This window comes from Eschrichtius robustus, chromosome 12 (genome assembly GCF_028021215.1).
Source record: "Eschrichtius robustus isolate mEscRob2 chromosome 12, mEscRob2.pri, whole genome shotgun sequence".
Classification (NCBI taxonomy): domain Eukaryota; kingdom Metazoa; phylum Chordata; class Mammalia; order Artiodactyla; family Eschrichtiidae; genus Eschrichtius; species Eschrichtius robustus.
This window is the reverse complement of record NC_090835.1, coordinates 20,418,079-20,438,421: the sequence shown is the minus strand read 5'-3', so window position 1 is coordinate 20,438,421 and position 20,343 is coordinate 20,418,079. Positions and strand designations below refer to the sequence as shown.

Here is a 20,343-nt window from a genome sequence, read left to right as displayed (position 1 = left end):
TAGAAGGACAAGCTAATGTATGTCAGTTCTAAAAGAATGTGCTAATTTGTCCTGAATTTGTGAATGAAGTTGAATCCATGATGCAAGCCAATGAGTGCAATAACAGAATGGTTTCACATGCTGTTTTACAGTTAAGAAACATCTTGTACCTATGGCATTTAAGAGGTATTTAAGATTTGTTCATCACATGTGATCAAGATCTGAATTTTCAGTGAGCCATGCGGTTGGGAAATTTGGAATAAGGCCATTGAGTTGACAATACTAGCTTTTTCCCAAACAGGTGCAGAATAAAATGGTCTGGAGCATCCAAGAAATGTATACAGTCTTTACATTTCAGCGCATAGAAATCACAGTCTCATTGTAATGGAGTTTCCCCCGGGGGCCAAAGGGTCTGCCAGAACGTGTTTCCTTTGTCGCACTAGTGGTAACAGATTTCTGAAATCTCCATGGCCAGCTCCAGACACTCACTGGTCTCCTGGCAAGATTCAAAAAGGCTGAAGTCTATGTCACAGTTGCAGTCGCAGTCATTCCGGGAGTGGCTTTCATCTGAGGCGTGGCGATACCTGTGAGAGGGGCAGCACAAATTGGTACACACCGTTTCACACGTATCCGGGAGCATCAGGAGACAATCCAAAAACTGGCAAAACAGACAGGTGAGGATGAGGGAGGCACAGTCCTCTGTTTAAAGAAGAAGAAAGACAATTACAGGTGGCCCATCGGGGGGCACATATGAAGAGGAGGCATGTGCAGTGGTGTGCTTGATAACTTTATAGCCAACTCTTAATTATTTATCCGTATTAGGGGCGATGTACACCAGTTATTCTCTCAAGCTCCCCCTCCCCCATCCAGTACTCACTCTACTTAATTAATTGTTTCATTAACTTCCTGAGCATTTCCTATTGATTCCACGTAATCTGGTTATTTAAAGTGCTGTCACTTTTCTAAACTCCTTTATTTACGTTGCCTGCGGAGGTGCTGGGAAGCCGCACAATTAGCTGCCTATCTGGAAACCTTGCAATGGTCTGAAAAACAGAGCGTCCTCCCCAAGTGCAGGGAGCTTGCAGCAGCAATTAGATTTGGGGACAATGAGAGATCATACACATTTCTGGCTTCTCGTCACAAGGCTTTCTTATTTGTTTGATGTGGATTCCAGTAAATCTGCCACACCCATATTCAAATGTGAGTGAAAAGCACATTTCAAAACCTAACATAAATGATTTTTTAAATAATCATAGTTGTTTCGGGTTGTATTTTATTTTTAATCCCTGTCTTCTTTTTCCTCCAGTTATGTAAAGCCTTGATTTTATATCAAGTTAAATGAAATATGGCATCGTGTACACCTAAAATGGTATAAATCTTATCAGTCCTCTTTAAGAAAATTGGTTTAAAAATTTACTATGCAGACTTGTAAAAATCTGAAAAGTATCTCTAAGGCATTGAAGGTAATTGGTAATTCTAGCCAAACAGCTGTGATGGGTTATAGATTATTGTATTTTTTGTTTCCATAAAGGGAATTAGTTAGAAGATGTAGCAGTTCTCTTGTTAAAATTATAACTTCTTAACATCTTCCTTCCTTCCTTCCTTCCTCCCTCCCTCCCTCCCTCCCTCCCTCCCTCCCTCCCTTTCTTATTTTTAACATCTTTATTGGAGTATAATTGCTTTACATTGTGGTGTTAGTTTCTGCTGTATAACAAAATGAATCAGCTGTACATATACATATATCCCCATATCCCCTCCCTCTTGCGTCTCCCCCCCACCCTCCCTATCCCACCCCTCTAGGTGGTCACAAAGCACCGAGCTGATCTCCCTGTGCTATGTGGCTACTTCCCACTAGCTATCTATTTTACGTTTGGTAGTGTATATATGTCCATGCCACTCTCTCACTTCGTCCCAGCTTACCCTTCCCCCTCCCCGTGTCCTCAAGTCCATTCTCTATATCTGTGTCTTTATTCCTCTCCTGCCACTAGGTTCTTCAGGACTTTTTTTTTTTCTTTTCTTTTAGATTCCATATATATGTGTTAGCCTACGGTATTTGTTTTTCTCCTTCGGACTTACTTCACCATGTATGACAGATTCTAGGTCCATCCACCTGACTACAAATAACTCAGTTTTGGTTTCCTTGTACGGCTGAGTAATATTCCATTGTATATATGTGCCACATCTTCTTTATCCATTCATCTGTCGATGGACACTTAGGTTGCTTCCACGTCCTGTCTATTGTAAATAGTGCTGCAATGAACATTGTGGTACGTGACTCTTCTTGAATTACGGTTTTCTCAGGGTATATGCCCAGTAGTGAGATTGCTGGGTCATATGGTAGTTCTATTTTTAGTTTTTTAGGGAGCCTCCATACTGTTCTCCATAGTGGCTGTATCAATTTACATTCCCGCCAACAGTGCAAGAGGGTTCCCTTTTCTCCGCGCCCTCTCCAGCATTTATTGTCTGTAGACCTTTCGATGATGGCCATTCTGACTGGTGTGAGGTGATACCTCATTGTAGTTTAGATTTGCATTTCTCTAATGATTAGTGATGTTGAGCATCCTTTCATGTGTTTGTTGGCAATCTGTATATCTTCTTTGGAGAAATGTCTATTTAGGTCTTTTGCCCATTTTTGGATTGGATTGTTTGTTTTTTAGATATTGAGCTGCATGAGCTGCTTGTATATTTTGGAGATTAATCCTATGTCAGTTGCTTTGTTTGCAAATATTTTCTCCCATACTGAGGGTTGTCTTTTGGTCTTGTTTATAGTTTCCTTTGCTGTGCAAAAGATTTTAAGTTTCATTAGGTCCCATTTGTTTATTTTTGTTTTTAGTTCCATTTCTCTAGGAGGTGGGTCAAAAAGGATCTTGCTGTGATTTATGTCATAGAGTGTTCTGCCTATGTTTTCCTCTAGGAGTTTGATAGTGTCTGGCCTTACATTTAGGTCTTTAATCCATTTTGAGTTTATTTTGGTGTATGGTGTTAGGGAGTGTTCTAATTTCATTCTTTTACATGTAGCTGTCCAGTTTTCCCAGCACCACTTATTGAAGAGGCTGTCTGTATACTCTTGCCTCGTTTATCAAAGATGAGGTGACCATAGGTGCGTGGGTTTATCTCTGGGCTTTCTATCCTGTTGCATTGATCTGTACTTCTGTTTTTGTGCCAGTACCATACTGTCTTGATTACTGTAGCTTTGTAGTATAGTCTGAAGTCAGGGAGCCTGATTCCTCCAGCTCCATTTTTCTTTCTCAAGATTGCTTTGGCTATTAGGGGCCTTTTGTGTCTCCATACAAATTGTGAAATTTTTTGTTCTAGTTCTGTGAAAAATGCCATTGGTAGTTTGATAAGGATTGCATTGAATCTGTAGATTGCTTTGGGTAGTATAGTCATTTTTACAGTGTTGATTCTTCCAATCCCAGAACATCATATATCTCTCCATTTGTTTGTATCATCTTTAATTTCTTTCATCAGTGTCTTATAGTTTTCTGCATACAGGTCCTTTGTCTCCTTAGGTAGGTTTATTCCTAGGTATTTTATTCTTTTTGTTGCAGTGGTAAATGGGAGTGTTTCCTTAATTTCTCTTTCACATTTTTCATCCAGAAGTGTATAGGAATGCAAGAGATTTCTGTGCATTAATTTTGTATCCTGCTACTTTACCAGATTCATTGATTAGCTCTAGCAGTTTTCTGGTAGCATCTTTAGGAGTCTCGGTGTATGGTATCACGTCATCTGCAAACAGTGACAGCTTTGCTTCTTCTTTTCCAATTTGGATTCCTTTTATTTCTTTTTCGTCTCTGATTGCTGTGGCTAAAACTTGCAAAACTATGTTGAATAACAGTGGTGAGATTGGACAACCTTGTCTTGTTCCTGATCTTAGTGGAAATGGTTTCAGTTTATCACCATTGAGGACGATGTTGGCTGTGGGTTTGTCATATATGGCCTTTATTATGTTGAGGTAAGTTTCCTCTATGCCTACTTTCTGGAGAGTTTTTATCATAAATGGGTGTTGAATTTTGTCAAAAGCTTTTTTTGCATCTGTTGAGATGATCATATGGTTTTTCTCCTTCAATTTGTTAATATGGTTTATCACATTGATTGATTTGCGTTTATGGAAGAATCCTTGCATTCTGGGATAAATCCCACTTGATCCTGGTGTATGATCCTTTTAATGTGCTGCTGGATTCTGTTTGCTAGTTTCTGTTTCCTTCCTTTCTTTTTCTTTCTTTTTCCTTCCTTCCCTTCCTCCCTCCCTCCTTTCTTTCTTTCTCTCCCTTCCTTCCTCCCTCCCTCCCTTCCTTTCTTCCTTCCTTCCATCCTTCCTTCCTTTCTTTCTTTCTTTTTTTAGTTAAGAAAGTCTCAAAAACATGTGAGGGTTTTGAAAAAGGGTAGGTAAGTGTTCACGTGATATAGCATCTAATTAATTAAAATCAGCATCCTGAAGACTTGATGGCTGAAAGTAACATTCTAGCATGAATTGGAGAAAAATTCCTTCCTCCTGATGGGCTTATCAATCAATTAACATTAGACTTTTTGTAATCTATTTTTCCCCCATTAAGGATGTTAATAACCTTTGGTTTTCAGACTTCAGTTGACTGTAACTGTACAAGCCTGTAGGAGAGATTTCGCTCTTTGTCTCATCTGTCAGAGCGAGCTAAGTGTTCTTAGAGCTCCCTTCATTGATTTCAAACAATGTTTTCCAGAAAACATTTTTCTTTTCTTATTCATATACTTCTTAGTGTTTAAGAGAAGGGAGAACGTGGAAACTTGCTCTGAAAGGGAACAAATATTTTAAAGAAAACCATTCTTATTTCTTTTAAAAACATCTATAAAGGTCTAAAGTGAGTTCTGCATATAGGTAAACAGAAATCTCCCTTCATCCCTGTGTTCCTCCCCCTCCCCCTGCCTCTCACCCTCCATTTCTTTCTTCCCCATAAGACAGTGGTAAAGAACCACACCATGACTTTTATGACCACTTTAATTGCCATATATTGTTGCAGGTGCTGTGGCCATTACTCAGTGTTTGTAGTTTAGGTGGACTATTCCATAATATGTCTGTGGTGTGTGTACTCATCTCTTTGCCAGACTGGGTGTATTTTTGTTCACTCAGAGCCAGTTTCTAGCATGTGGCCAACTCACCCGTATCTCATAAATCACTATAAATCTCCCACAGAAACTCAGGAGTGAGTGAGTGCCATACATAGACTCTATTCTGCGTATGCATTTCTGAAGAGGGCGTGTTGGTGGTCAAAGATTTCAGGCATAAAACCTCGTCACGTTTTTTGCAATTCCAAGACTGCTGCTACAGCAGCCCCTGGCAAAGAAGAAGTTCTCAGGAGAAAATATTCCAAGCAAATGCTCCCTGATCTTTTAGGCTAGAGACTCAGAGACTTACTCAGGTCCATGACCATATAAAAATGATTTTCCCACTAGGTACTGTCCTTTGTAGGTGCGAGACTGAAAGTTTGGCTTGGAAGTAAGTCAGGTTGGGTGTCGGGTATTCTGTGGGGATGGGAGCTGGTGTTTCCTATCAGAGTGTGAAAACCTGTTTGTAAAATGGCCTTATAATTTCCTGTGGGCATATAACCGTTTGGTTCAAATCCTCTTGCCAACGTCTCCTCAAGTTGGCAGACTCCGGAGGTCTCCGCTACTGATGTATACTATAGATTTTATTTATAAAAAAATATATATGTTGGCCTAATCCTTTGGTCAAGTTGGCATTTGGTTCCTTCCATCTCTCTGTTTTGCGCTTGAGAATAGAGCCCATTTTTTTCTGTTTATAAGTCAAACCTTTTTATTTGGTTGTAAAAGGCAGAGCCTCTTGCCTAGAGAAACACGGCAACATTAATGAATTGAAAACAGATTTTTCCCCACTTTCAAGTGTGTTCCACACTGTTCCTAAAAGACACATTAAATAATTCTACATGAGCAGGCTAAACTGTTTTGCATATGGCCAGTTTATGTTTGCACAAAAGTAACGTAAGCAGTTCAGAGGAAAATTGACGCACTGTTTGAAAAGAGAGTTGGACTTTCCATTCTCCTGAATGGGTATATTTTCCTTTGCCTGCAGTATTCCTTGGGACTTTAATGTTTAATAAACTTGATGTTCAGAGTCATAGCCTATGATTAGTACTCCTCTCGGCCCATCCAAAGCATCATCCCTGCATCCAGCTGCCTGCTTCCCATCTCTTCTGCTGAGTGCTCAGAACATCTCACACTTACCAAGGCCGCATTACGTCATGGGTGTCCCTCTTTCCCGCATCCCACAAACCTGTCTCTTCCCTCGTTTTCTCTTGTGAGTGGCTCCTGAACACGCAGATGAATTGGCACAAATCTGGGACTCATTCTTGTCATTTTCCTTTTCCTCATCATACCCTTCCCAGCCAGTTCTTTCCTGAGTTCTGCTGATTCTCTCTCAAATTCCTATTTGAAACCCATCAGCTGCTATCCACCATCCTAGCTGTAGCCACCATCAGCCATCCTCAGGTCAACAGAAACAGCCTCCTGTCCTGACACTGCTTCCACATGAGCCCACCTCAAACTCATCAGCCCCTGCGATACTGTTAATCATTAATTAGAACATCTCACTCTCCCTCTAGAGTCAAGCCCTAAATCCTTGCCATAGCCTGCAAGCTCCTGTGTGATCAGGTTCCTGCCTATTTCTCTGCCTTCCAGTTCTAGTGGCCTCCTTACTCACTGCACTCCAGCCAAACCGGTTAAATTTCAGTTCCCGGGATGCACCTAGCTCAGGGCCTTTGTACATGCTCTGTCTCTGGCCCGTGTTGCATACTCTCCCCTCACAACTTTACCTAACTCCTACTCAACCTTTGGGTCTTTAGCTTAAAACACCTTCCCTGTAAATCACATCCTTGCAGAAACTCTCATAGCACCCTGCTTTGTTTTTTTCTTCATAGCACTGACCGCAGGATAGTAAACTAATTAGTTTATTGATTAGTTCCCCGCCCCCCCCCCCGACTAAAACCTAAGTTACAAGAATGGCTTATCTCTTGTTGAGTGAATGAATAAGTGAACAGTAAGAGATAAACAACATGGTCCCCACTTTTTAGATGTAAGGACTAAGGCTTAGGGATTGTCACTGACTGTCCTAAAACTTTCACCTGTATGGTAGTGGAGCAAGGAATTAATCTAACTCTGGATCCAAAATCTGTGCTCTCTTTCTCATTGTTAGATGTGTCAGCTGGTTCGTGTAAAGCAAATTTGCAGTCCTGTACACTTTACATACATCTCACATGGGTCTTGAGATAACTCTCAGTTGAGTACTACTACTCTTCTATAGATGAGGAAACTGTGGCTCAGAGAATTTAAGAAATACAGGAAGTGGTGGGGCTGTCATGTGAACCTAGATTGTCTCCTCCAGAGCCCTTAACTCTGAAGCTGACCTGCCCTTCATAACACACACGCTTTCTTCTGTCATGTTCAAGCCTGGCACCAGATGCTCTAGGCCTCCTGGTGACCTGTTTTCCCTTCCATTCCCCTCTCATCCTACTCCCCTCTGTATTCCCAAGACTGGTAAGGTGTGTTTTGCAGGTCTGCCAGGTGGCTTCTGGCTAGCTCCAGCCAATAGGAGGCAGCTATAGGAAATGGGAGGGTGGGAGAAAGGAAAGCCTGGGGTATATCTCCTTCCTTCTCTCTGCTTTGTATCTTCCCTTTGGTTTTATCTTTTTCCGAATGCCCTTCTCTTTGTGACTTCTGCTAATGCCACTTACTAGTGGTCTGTCTACTAATAGTTAGTTACTAGTGGCCGATGAGCTAATGCCAGTAGTAGTGATTTACTAGTGCCCTAGAGAGACCAAGGGAAGAGGTGGCAGAGCTTTCCTGTTGTCGGTAATTTCCTCACGCAGCTTTTCACCTCTCCCTATACCTTTGTAACACATTCCCAAGTATTAAATTTTTTACTGGACTGCCTGGCATCATGGCATAGGCTCTAGTTGCTGCTGTCAGAGTACCCATCTCATTTCCTACTTCTTCCTTCCTTAAACCTGGATTAAAGGAGGTTTAAGATGTATCCAAGACCTGCAGGCCATTCAGCTGGAAGTGGTATTTGCCTTTGAGCAAGAAGCCATGATAAAAACCCTCTCTTAAGTTGGTTACATTTCCTCTTTACACGCCTAGGGTACATTGAGGATGTGGAGGCTATAACATGCTAAGTGATATCCTTACGACCCTGAAGGACCACTGCAGCTTCTAAAGGTGCTAAATGTTAACTGGATAGTGGCTACTTAAGAGGGAGAATCTGTTTCTGTTTTGTATATACATTCATTTGTATTATTTTTAGATTCCACACATGAATTCTATCATATAGTGTTTGTCTTTCTCTGTCTGATTTACTTCACTAAGCAGAATATTCTCTAGTATCATCCACGTTGCTGCAAGTGGCAGTATTTCATTCTTTTTTATGGCTGAGTAATATTCCATTGTATATGTATACCTCATCTTAATGTGGTTACCAAAGGGGAGATGGAAGGGGGCCACAAATTAGAGGTATGGGCTTCACAGATAAAACTACTATGTATAAAATAGATAAGCAACAAGAATATAATGTACAGCATAGGGAATTATACCCATTAACTTGTAATAACCTATAATGGGATATAATCTACAAAAATACTGAATCACTATGCTGTATACCTGAAACTAACACAATATTGTAAATCAAGTATACTTCAATTTAAAAAAGAACAAAAAAGGGGGTAATAGAGAGAAGAAGAATCTGCCTCATAAGAATGGATCATGTTTAATTATAGTGGAAAAGGTAACAGTGCGAAGGAGTTTCCACTAATATACCTGAGGTTGGCCCCATGTTCACGGTCCTGTAATCCCTGAGTTTGTCTTTCCAGCTTTCAGTGTTCTTGCCACCATGATTCCCTGGGATCAGGAGGAGGGAGGAACAAGAGGTAGCTGTAGCTGCCCTCTCTGGTCCCTGGCACATTCCTCAACTCCAGAAACATGCTTCCTGCATCTTTGGGAATCGTTTTCCAAAGTGGCAAGAACATGGTTCTTCCAGAAGTGACCCCAGATAAACAGCAGTCTCCCTTCCTCTCCCCCCAAAACAAAGTAAGAAAAAAAAAGACAAGATGAACCTGGTCCACCCCCAGTATTCTCATACGTTAATGGTTAATGTGCTGTCCCTGAGAGAATTTGGCATAATAAGATTCATGACACACTGGCTCCAACTGATCACTAAAAGTTTTTGGTCAAAGAGTATAAAAATTGGGACTTCCCTGGTGGTGCAGTGATTAAGAATCCGCCTGCCAATGCAGGGGACACGGGTTTGAGCCCTGGTCTGGGAAGATCCCACATGATGCGGAGCAACTAAGCCCGGGCGCCACAACTACTGAGCCTGCGCTCTAGAGCCCGTGAGCCGCAACTACTGAGCCCGCATTCTGCAACTACTGAAGCCTGCGCACCTAGAGCCTGTGCTCCGCAACAAGAGAAGCTGCCACAATGAGAAGCCCGCGCACCGCAACCAAGAGTAGCCCCGCTCTCCGCAACTAGAGAAAGCCTGCGCCCAGCAACAAAGTCCCAACACAGCCAAATAAATAAATAAATAAATAAATAAATAAATAAATAAATAAATAAATAAACCAAAAATGTATAAAAATTGTTTCCCACTCCCCCAACATTTAGTTCTTTAAAAAAATGTCTGTAATACAGAATAGGAATAAATAAAGTGTGACTGCCTTTCTCTAGCTGGGGTATCATCCCTGATGTTATCAATTTTAATAGCTACTTAAATATGTCAAGATCTATTTAAGTTCAGACAAGCACAACTAACATTCAAGTCAGTTCTTTAGAACTAGAATGACTAGATTTGGGTGATACTTAGTAAATTTTTGCTTATGTTTTTTTCTGAGCAAATGAACTGAAATAATTATAAAATTGAAACATTTTATAAGATGACACTATTGCATTTAATTGTATGAAATTTACAGCGTAGAAAATGTAATCATTTTATTCAGTAGTCCGTGGTGTAATTAAGACTGTTCTTTTGAGGTATCTTGTATTTATGATTTTCCCCTTCCACCTGGATGAGACATCTCAAATTCAAAATTATACATCAATTAGGTATATTCTCAGGATTCTTTTTAAAGAGGCTGTTTTCTCATATCATGTGTATCCCTGGTTTTATCATCCACGGGGATGCTTTTGCAATCCGAACATAGAAGCAGAAGCAGAGACACAGATAGTGCTCTGGACTTTTTCCATTTTCTTCAGGAAAGGGACCACACAGGATGAGGCACAATTTAATAATAAAGTAATGTCGCAGCACACAGTGTGTGATGTGCAGTAAAGATCATTTTAAATTCCCATCAGAGCACACACCATGAACTGTGCTAATGGATGTAACACATTTTACAAAATCTGCATGTGTGAGCCTTCTCCATCCTGTTTTAAGTGGGGCAATGTATATAAATAATAGATATTAGCAATTAAGCATCCATTCCTATGCACTCATTTATATATTTGAAAATAAATTAACCACAAACTACATAAAAGTGGATGCAATCTTCTCTTTTCCCTTCTGTTTCCCCTGCTGTTCCTGAAAGATATTTTTGTATTTATCTCAGTATGAACAGTGACCCCAGGTCTCAATTTCTGCATCCTTAAATTAATTACTATCAAAATTTTCCTAAAATGCAATGAGTCTGACTTAACTCTTTATTTCCTTGATGTTTGCTATCTAGGATAATGAGAGGTTCTTAGCACTATCTGTGGGCCCTAGTCTAGGTGTTTTACTCTCCTTTTTAACCAGGTACCAAAAACTCTTACCTCAGTGGGGGTATTTTTTTTTTTTATTACGATGTGGGAAATGAAGGATGAGCTATTACCTGTGCTGTCAGCTTAATACTGGAATTTTCTGGGTCATAGTAGCCTCTGTCCAGGCCCTAAGAAAACAGTCTAATTCAGTGGTCTTCATGAATCTCCTTTGCTCTTTTGAAGAAAGTGTAGTTGGTTCTTTTCCTACATGAGGCTCCTGAGTATGTGTTTCCACTTTAATGGAGTAGTCATTTTGGTCTTCCCTGAGAATACAAGGGTTCAGGTATCATGCTAGCTGCATTGGTCCTTCTCATTCTGCCAAGATACCTGATAAGACAGATGAGAGTGGTTCCGGAGGGGCACCACTGTCCTGTATTGTGTGGATACATATAATGGTAATTCGTAATTCTGGGATCATTACAACCAAGATCCATTACAAGTAAAATCCATGCATCCCTGACACGATCTGATAAAATTCTCTATTGCCAAAATGCAGAGAACTCTCCTCTGTTGCCTGTTTTCTTGATTAGCATCAAGCTCTAACAAAACCAGAAACTTGGACATCATCTTGGACTCAAGGTCATACCTGGCAGCCTATCGGCCAAAGTTAGCTGAAAGCTGTGTATTGTCGGGAGTGTCTGGGGCTTCATAAAAGAAATAGAACTATTGCCAACACTTAAAAATTGGGAGATTTCCTATAACACTCTAGCTCTGGCAGGTCTGAACCTCTTTTTCCTTCTGGCAACAATTAGCTGGAGCGGAGTAGAGGCAGTGTTCTTCTCCTTGCCACAGTCCTCACCCATCCCTATCATACATCTGGAGGTACTTCCTTATTCGCATTGTCTCCTGGCAACTGCAGGCAATTGTGTCTTCTAGTCTAAAGCCTCCATGGCAATGTTTTCACGGGATCATATATAACGTGTGTTAGAAATCTCTCCCCTTACTTTTTAAAACCATAATCATAATAAAAGCAAAAGTCGAACATCTGTTCTGTGACAGGTTCTGTACTGGATGTTTTACCCATGTTATTTCATTTGATCTTCAAAACACCCAATTGCGTGTTACTAGCTCCATTATATAACTGAGTCTGAGATTTAGAGATGGTAAAAAACTTAATCCAGTCTTATACAGTGAATAAATTTCAGAGCCAGGAATTAAACTGATGTGATTTCAAAGTTCCTGTTATACAAAGTTTATTTCACTTTTTTATCTTACTTTGAAAAAGTAAATATGAATTTAAATATAGACCAGAAACTGTACCTTTTTATGTTTTCCTGTGAGAAACTTCAAGGTTTCTTTAAATGCAAATGTCAGTATGGAACATTACACAATTCCTGAATGGTTTATGTCTCCTATGAAGGTCAGTGCAAAAGTTAACATGAGTAAAATTCCATATGTCTTGGTGTGGAGTCTATGGCCTTGAACTTGACTGTGCTGATCATTTAGCATCAATTCAATTTGAAATTGGTTTTGCAAGTGCAACATGCCTCTTATGTCATATATAGAGGTGGTTTGGTGTAGCTTTGCACTGATTCGAATGCCTAGAAGGTGATGTTACCTAGAGGAACCAACCCTTTTCCACAGGCTGCTGGTGTAAGCATCCTTGTATTTTACTGCAGTCTATATTTGTACTTTTCCAGCTTTGCAATGCTATTCCACCCTGTCTTCTTCTCCTCTCAGCCTAGAGTCGCGGGTTGAATAGTCCCAGATGCAAGAAGAGAAAAAACTTGGCTATTTTTTAGTCTACTTCATAGCTCCATAGCAAGAATGATTTTACCTCACTCCGGCTATTTAAAACACTTTGCCTCAAACTCCCAGCTTTGAGAGCAAACAACCTGCCAAGCACCTCATAATTGCAAGGTGACCTTGACATGTGTCATTCATCAGAGTTTTCAAATTGAAGCCTTCCTGGTTAATATTCATAAAGACTTTTTTTTCTAACAGCATATATGATGGTTTTCCAGGGGCTGGGGTTTGGGGAGCTTTATTTAGAGATGGGTTGATTGTGAGAAACATACCATCAGTGTCTCTTGGATGAACTGAAGGATGAGTTTGGAGGTAGGAAAATTTCGTTTGGCATTCTTCGAGGGAGGACAGTGATATGCTGGATTCTGACAGTTTTTTCTCACTGGGGGTTTCCTTGGCTGGTCCATCTGTGATTTTGAATTCGGATACTGAATTTATAACGATGGTATTAATGGCTTTCTCGTCTGCCTGCTTTTCGTTTGTGAGTTGCGTATCTAGATGAAAAAAGAAAACACACATACACAGACCCGCTTATAGTTGACATGACCTCGCGATCCAAGAAGGGACGTTTGCAGAAAAATTCACATTCTAGACTTTTATAAGATTAAAATCTTATTTAGAAGCATGAAGCATTATGGGACAGGATTATCTTGAATGAAACTATATGTAAGAATAAAAGTTCAATAATTATAAAATTTTACCCATATTTCAAGTTTCACCTATCACAGTCATTTGTACCACTTATTTCAAAAACACAGTGGTTTTTATAGTGATGGGTGGGGAGAATCAAGGCATTCATTCACTAGGATTAACAAAATCTCATAGAATGTTGTCAGCTTATTGTCATAATGTTTTATGGATCTCAGAAGTAGTAGAAGGGTCTTAAATGCTGGACAGTAATGTTCAGTAATGTATATGATCTCAATCAAGTTGTTTTATTTCTTCGTGTCTACAAACCTTAGTTTCCTCCCCTGTATAAGAAAAGTGGTCACACATAACCATCCTATAAGCTCATTTCTACATCTGCCCTTAAAGACTCTTACTTTGTCAGTCTTCTCTCTGCCTTGCCATTTGTTAGGTGTCTATGAAGGTGATAGTCTTTGTGGCTTTGGGGGTGTACTCCTTGGGAACAGGCTTTTATTTCCTTATAACCACCTGGCAGGGAACCTAGAGCAAAGTCCTTGACTGAGATTCTGGTTTGGAGAGGCACAGAGAAGGCTGAAAAGACCTAGGTGCTTCGTGTATTTCAGAACTCCCATACTCATTTACTGGTTCCTGCAGAATAATTGAGGGTCTGTTATATAACAAGCACTGGTCTGGAAACTGGGGATTGAGTGCTGACGAAGACAGGCATGGTCCCTGGCTTTCAGAAACATCCAGACGGAGTAGTGATGCAGGCACTGTATAGCTTACCTACACCAATTAAATCGTCCTAAGATGGAGAGAAGAGTTAACAGAAGGTATTCTCAAACCTGCATCCAGGATGATGCCCAGGGACTTCTTCAGCCCTAAACAAGCATCAGTCCTGGTGATTTGGCGGCACTATTGGGGGATAGTGAAGATGCCTTCTGGAGAATTGCCTTTTCCATCACTAGCCCAGTGCCTGACTCAGTGACGCTCACTGAGTGACTGAAATCAACAAAACAGTTGGCAACCTGGTTTAATTTTACTGCGCTTAGGCAGCTCCGTGCAAGAAATACATTCTTGCCAAGTCCATTTTCATTGTCCTTCCAGAAATTGCTTCTTAGTTTGAGGTAGATGGAAATCTCTGCTTGATCCTGCCTCCTAGGACAGTGGTAGACGTGTCTACAGAGTAGAATCATCTCGGAAACCTTCTAAAAATTTGGAATTTGTTTAAAGCTCAGGCAATCCCTCCTCCCCCTCAACAGATTAGATCACAGCCCCTGAGGGATTTTTGAAGCTCCCGCAGTGATTCCAACATGCAGAAAAGTTTGGGAACCACTGCCACAGAGGCCTTCTGCTTTTGAGAGTGGAGAAAGGGGAGGACAGCCCACTGATACATACATCAGTGATTTTCAGAAGCTAATCATGAGACAGTTGCTCTCCAAAGGCTCCTGCCTGGCACGGGAGCTGACAGTATTGCACGCACAATTGTACTGTCTCAGGCCGTTTTTGTTGCTTTCTGAGCCTCCAAACAGCCTCGGCTTTCAACAGTGTTTAATTTTTATTCCCTACCTCTTAGGCTGCTAGCTTTAAATCTCTTGGTTGCAGTTTGATTCACCTTAAAAGGGATTGGCAGAAATAGGGGTTCAGAAAAACATCTATTGTTGATAGCAGTTAATGTAATATTGAATAGATAGAATTAGTTCAACAGATTGGGAAACTCTTGGGTTCCTTTAACCCAAGAGAGATTCACCGAATTAATGGTATAGTGATGATAATGATGATGATGATGATGATGATGATGACAAAAATAATAGTTTATTTTTCTTGCTTGGATATCAAAGTGTCAAGTAACCAGCTTTAATCGCAAATAGTCATTCAAATTATGCCTTCAGTACTTAGAGAAGAACTGGTATTTTGGGCCAGATAATTCTTTGTCACAGGGAGATTGTAGGGTGTTTAGCAGCATGCATGTCCTCTACCTACTTGATGCCAGTAACACCAGTTGCCCTAGGACATGACAAACAAAAAGGTCTGTGGATATTGCCACATTTCCTCCATGGGGCAAAATCACCAATTTTGAATATCAAACCACTGCTTTATACATGCATACACACACACACACACACACAGCACACAAGAGTTGTATACCTTGTATGTCAAGTTCTGTGTTACCACTATGTACCTTATTTAATTTAAGCATCACAAAGACTCTAGGAGGTAGATACTGTCAGCCTCCCAGGACAGATGGGAAATGTATAAATTGGTACCCCAAGTTAACAGATGAATGAGTGTAACCAAGGCGTAGTTTATTTAGATACGTTCCCTGAGGCTTCCTTGTTAGTAAATGGTAGAGAGCTGGGATTTGAACCCAGGCCGTTTGGACTCCAAAAGCTTTGCTCTTGTCCCTGTCTCTTTATATTATTCAACATTTTCTCCACTTTGTTCTTAGCTTTTATCTCTGCTTCCTCAGTATGGGGACTGCACATCAGCAAAACCCTCTTCACTCTAAATCCCGTGATGTGTCACCTACCTGAAATCAAGCCTCGCAAATAACATCGCTTTACAGACATACCTAAGCAGTCTCTGCAAAGCAAGACTACCTTCTTGCACACTTAGGGAATCCTGCCTCTTTAGTTACAGCTGCCGTATCCCCTACATTAAAGAGCATTTCAGGCAGAGCTGATAGATAACAAAACTTTGATGAATATAGAGATTACAGCAGCTATTTACTACAGAATTAATTGACAATCAGTTCAAATTATCACACCTAGTCAGGCTGCATGCAATGTAAATGGCTTTTGCACAAAGTAATTCAGTAACAAAAAAAAAGTTGGATAGAGGTTACTGGAATATAAGAACATGCGGAGAATACAGTATACAGCCAAGTGGTATATGATTCTCTTTTTAATTTCTCGACACTTTTAAGTATAGCATTTTGAATCTAAGTGGTGTGCTACATTAAGCAACCATTTGGAGACACTGGGCTTGTACTGAGAGAATTTTATGGAGAAGTTAAACTGCCATTCATAAAGTTATTTTAATTCTATAATCTCTGTTTATATTTTTATTTTATTTTTTTCATTCCCCACTGGGAACTATCTGTTACTCATTAGAAAATCATCTGACAAACACACATTTCAGAACCCAGTCTGTTCAACCCAGAATTCTGACATCTGAAATGAGTCACAATTTTTGGGTGAATGTTACTGACATCTTCCATCTTTTATAGATGGAATGCTAACAGTAATTTCCCCAGATTCCTTCTTTTGCGGTGTTATTTGACTTTGTACCCGAAGTATTATAAAGTAGCATAAGCTAAAAGGAGAAACACATAAAAAGTGGTATCACATCTTCTGCAGAGAAAACTATTTTGGAATTAAATAAGTAACTCGTGAAACTAAATTTGGGATGTTATACATAGTTCTTGACATTAACTTAGAGAAAATAATTTTTTTCAACAGGAAAAAACCACTAAAATTAGGACAAAAATTAGAAGTTCAACTGTATTTCTTGGGAAAGAAATTAAAGTGTGTACTGAAAGTCAGGGAAATAGAAAATTTCTGTTTGGGCTAGAAGTAATTGCAGAAGCAATGGGCATAAACTTAAGTAACAGAGACGACAGACAGTAAATTAATTTTTTATTACCACTGAGCAAATGTTATTAATTTAATTCAATTAACATTTATTGAGTGCCCACATGCAATGGATGAATCAATGTGACAGGAGCTATTAATTTATTTACTTTAAGTCATTAATGAAACATTTTAATGATTTTCAGTTTTGCTCAGTAAGTGTGACTTTAGAATTTTAGCATTGGTGCGTCTTCTGAGTCTCTATATATATGAATTCAAATCATGAATAAGTAGCATCTCTTCTCCCCCGCGCTCCTCCGATCCTATTCTTGTTTTCCCCCTCCCTTCCCTTCCCATTTCTCTGTCTGGGTTTACTTCTTTGACCTTTCCTATCTCGATTATTGGTTTCTTCTTTCCCTCCCATTCCCTCAATATATTTTTTCCTCAAACTTTGTTCTCTTGGTTCCTTTCTTTGTTCCTTGGTCTTAAAGTCTGTATTCGTTCACACTCACAACTTATTTTCTTTGTGCACTTGGGCCCCAAATCTCTATGCAGTTAGCCAGCCAGCCACAAAAACTATGTGCCTAGCTGTACTAGGTGCTTGGGAATTCAAAGACTAAGAGCAAATAGTCCTCAGGGGACCCGGAGTCAATTGCAGTCTCAAACTTGCAACTGACTGTTGGATGTTTTATTTGAATTACTGGCCAAATCCTTACAATTACTGTGTCTCTTTCTATTGGCCCCTCATTCTCCTCCCCAAACTTGGTAATCCTGGATGTCCCTGGAGAATTCACAGTTCAATTTCTTTTCATAGTATTGTCATTTTGCCAGTTTCATGAGCTTAAAAATATTTGATTTGCCCCATCTCTCCATTCAATGACCTTCCAGTTTTTCTTTATTATTCCTTCTAAATATCTCACAAGTCCATCTCTGTTTTTTTCATTTGAAATACTACCACTCAGGTTTAATCTTCTGTGCCCTCAAATCTGGACTCCAAGGCATACCTCGGAGATATTGTTGGTTCTGTTGCAGACGGCCATAATAAAGGAAATACTGCGATAAAGCAAGTCACACGAAGTTTTTGCTCTCCCAGTGCATATAAAAATTCTGTTTACACTATAGTGTAGTCTATTAAGTGTGCAACAGCATTATGTCTAAAAACACAAGGTACATACGTTACTTAAAAATGCTTCACTGCTGAAAAATGCTAACTGTCAGTGAGTTGTCTTTTTGCCATAGTCATAGCAAAGATCATTGATCCCAGATCACCATGACAAATACAGTAATAATGAAAAAGTTGGAATATTGTAAGAATTATGAGAATGTGGCACAGAGACACGAAGTGAGAAAATGCTGTTGGAAGAGATGACTCGGATAGACTTGTTTGATGCAGGGTTGCCACAAACCATCAATTTATAAAAAACACAATATCTGTGAAGCACTATACAGCAAAGCAAAATGAAACAAGGTCAGCCTGTGTTTCAGTAATCATTGATCTCAACTATAATAACAACTCTCCTAAGACATCTTACACACTGTAATCAAAATGATGTCGTGAGCAGTACTCTTCTGATCATATTACTCATGAAAAAGCAAAACAAAACAAAGCAGACGCACATCATGCATACACACAAAATGTCAGTAGCTCTTTCTTTCCCATTCTCTTATTCTCAATTAGCTTATCCATTCTATTGACAGATTGCCTTTGACATAAGTTGCTTGTTGTTAAGTTTTTCTTGTGAACGCTAAACTCCAGAAGCCTCTATGAAAATTACTAGATAAGATGTTAAGGCAGGGTGATTTTAATTTTAATTCTAGACGAAAACGTTTAAGGTGAGTGTGTATTTCAAATGTTTGGACCATTTTTAAAGCTGTAATGGTGAATTATATTTTCCTTTGGATTTAAACTATACTCTAGCGTAGAATTTAGTACTGTGATTATCCGTGGTTGAAATCAGATCGAAACATACAAGTGACATTTCAAAGTGTAAGCTACTAAACCATTAATAAGTAAGTATGGTTAGTAAGCTGACATGGTAGAGGTAAAAAAAAGTTTTTTCCTTTGTATGTAAAGTTTGTAAAATTCACACAAATGTCAGAAATGGTATTTTGTTGTTATTGTTAGACTATATGGTCTTTCTTCTCCACAGCTTGGTAGGTAATGACAATACACAAAGTAGAGAAAAGCATACAACATGATCACACATGGTGAAAATTATTAGAACGAGATAGAATCATTTTCTTGATGTATAGAGCATTATTTTTCTTACATTGAGTTAAATTTGAGATTTGATACTATGGCTAAAGACAGAACAAAAATGAGGAAGATAAGGATTCCCTAGTAGTCACAAAAGCATAATAAAAGGTAACTGATACTCAAAGAAGGTTTTTTTTTTTTTTAAAAAAAACCACATTTTCTTTTTTGGAAGCTGAGTGGGGTAATTTTCTCAAGGTGAGGGTTGAAGGCTTCCTAAAATGTTCTCACCTTTTGAAATGAATGGCAGTAAGTAATTCATGGAGTGTTCCGTTGTTATATCCTGTTAGTTAGATTGGACAAAACAAAATCTTGGGTTCATTACATCTATTTTTTGATGGGGAAGGGATAAATGAACTAAGAATATTATACTGGACCTTCTTTTTCTTTAATTTTTCAAATGCCAGCTCTGGTTAGATGTCCTTTAAAGACTTTCAGGTTTTTTGTTTGTTTGTTTGTTTTATTTTTTAAGACAGTCAGGTTAAAGCAGCAGTTTTACATATCATTGTTTTGCTTTGTCTTCTGCAGCACTTCAACTGAAACTCTGCTTCAAAAAACATTAGATAAAATGTTTATCAAGGGCCGTGACAAGAGGACATTTTAAGCCTTTTCAGTCAGCCTTAGTAAATCTTTTTTTTTTTTTATAGAGAGAAAAAGCAAAAGAATATTATTCCTCCAGATGTCATAGCAATGAGTGTTCAAGGTAAAAAGGATTCATGGGGAAGAAAGTTCTAAGAGAAAGTTGAACATGGCCCCCTCCTCAGGCTTCCCTGATACCTGCAAAGCAACTTCAGTCTTTTGGGACCAAAGTGGGATTTTTGGCCTAATGTTTCTAGATAATTACCTCCGTTTTCTGCTTGCCACTATACTTTGCACCGGTAGGCAGACATAGGCTAAGTGATATACTTTTATAGCTTGATCCTAAACTTTAACAAGGAGCAATTCAGTCCTAGGAAGTGGTTGAATCTTCTTTAGACATGAAAACAGTTTCCAGTTATGAGTCTCCATTTCATTTTCATGCAGTTAGCTTCAGTTTAACGTTAGTATAAAGTATCTCAAGAAATAGAGATTATGTTATCTTAGGAAAAAAATAATTGGTTAGCAGTTTTTATAGCTTGATGCACTTGGATTAGTAATAGGTTAAGAGCTCTGAAAAAAATAAATGAAGCCAATCAGGCTATAAACTCATGTATAATTGGTGTTGTGTATACATTTGATTTCTTTTTTTACTGTTATGTTTAAATATAAATGTTAAAAATTATAATTATTCACGATCGTCTCTATTATGTTAAAACCATCACAATTTATCATCCCAACTATTTGAATGTCACTGAAAGTCTCTTACTTGCATTATCTCATTTGACGCTCACAACAGTATTGCAAAGTATT

At 39.1% G+C, this 20,343-nt stretch overlaps 1 protein-coding gene across 1 annotated transcript in view; it reads right to left on the bottom strand.

Annotated features, from left to right (window-relative positions):
* Nucleotides 1–418: 418 nt before the first annotated feature.
* MDFIC2 (MyoD family inhibitor domain containing 2) overlaps nt 419–20,343 on the bottom strand; it is a 95,071-nt gene continuing 75,146 nt past the window's right edge. Inside the window, exons 3-4 of the mRNA XM_068559145.1 lie at nt 12,774–12,995; nt 419–678 (exon numbers count right to left, since the gene is read on the bottom strand). Of these exons, the coding sequence (XP_068415246.1) occupies nt 419–678; nt 12,774–12,995 (482 nt within the window). The remainder of the gene's footprint in view (nt 679–12,773; nt 12,996–20,343) is intronic.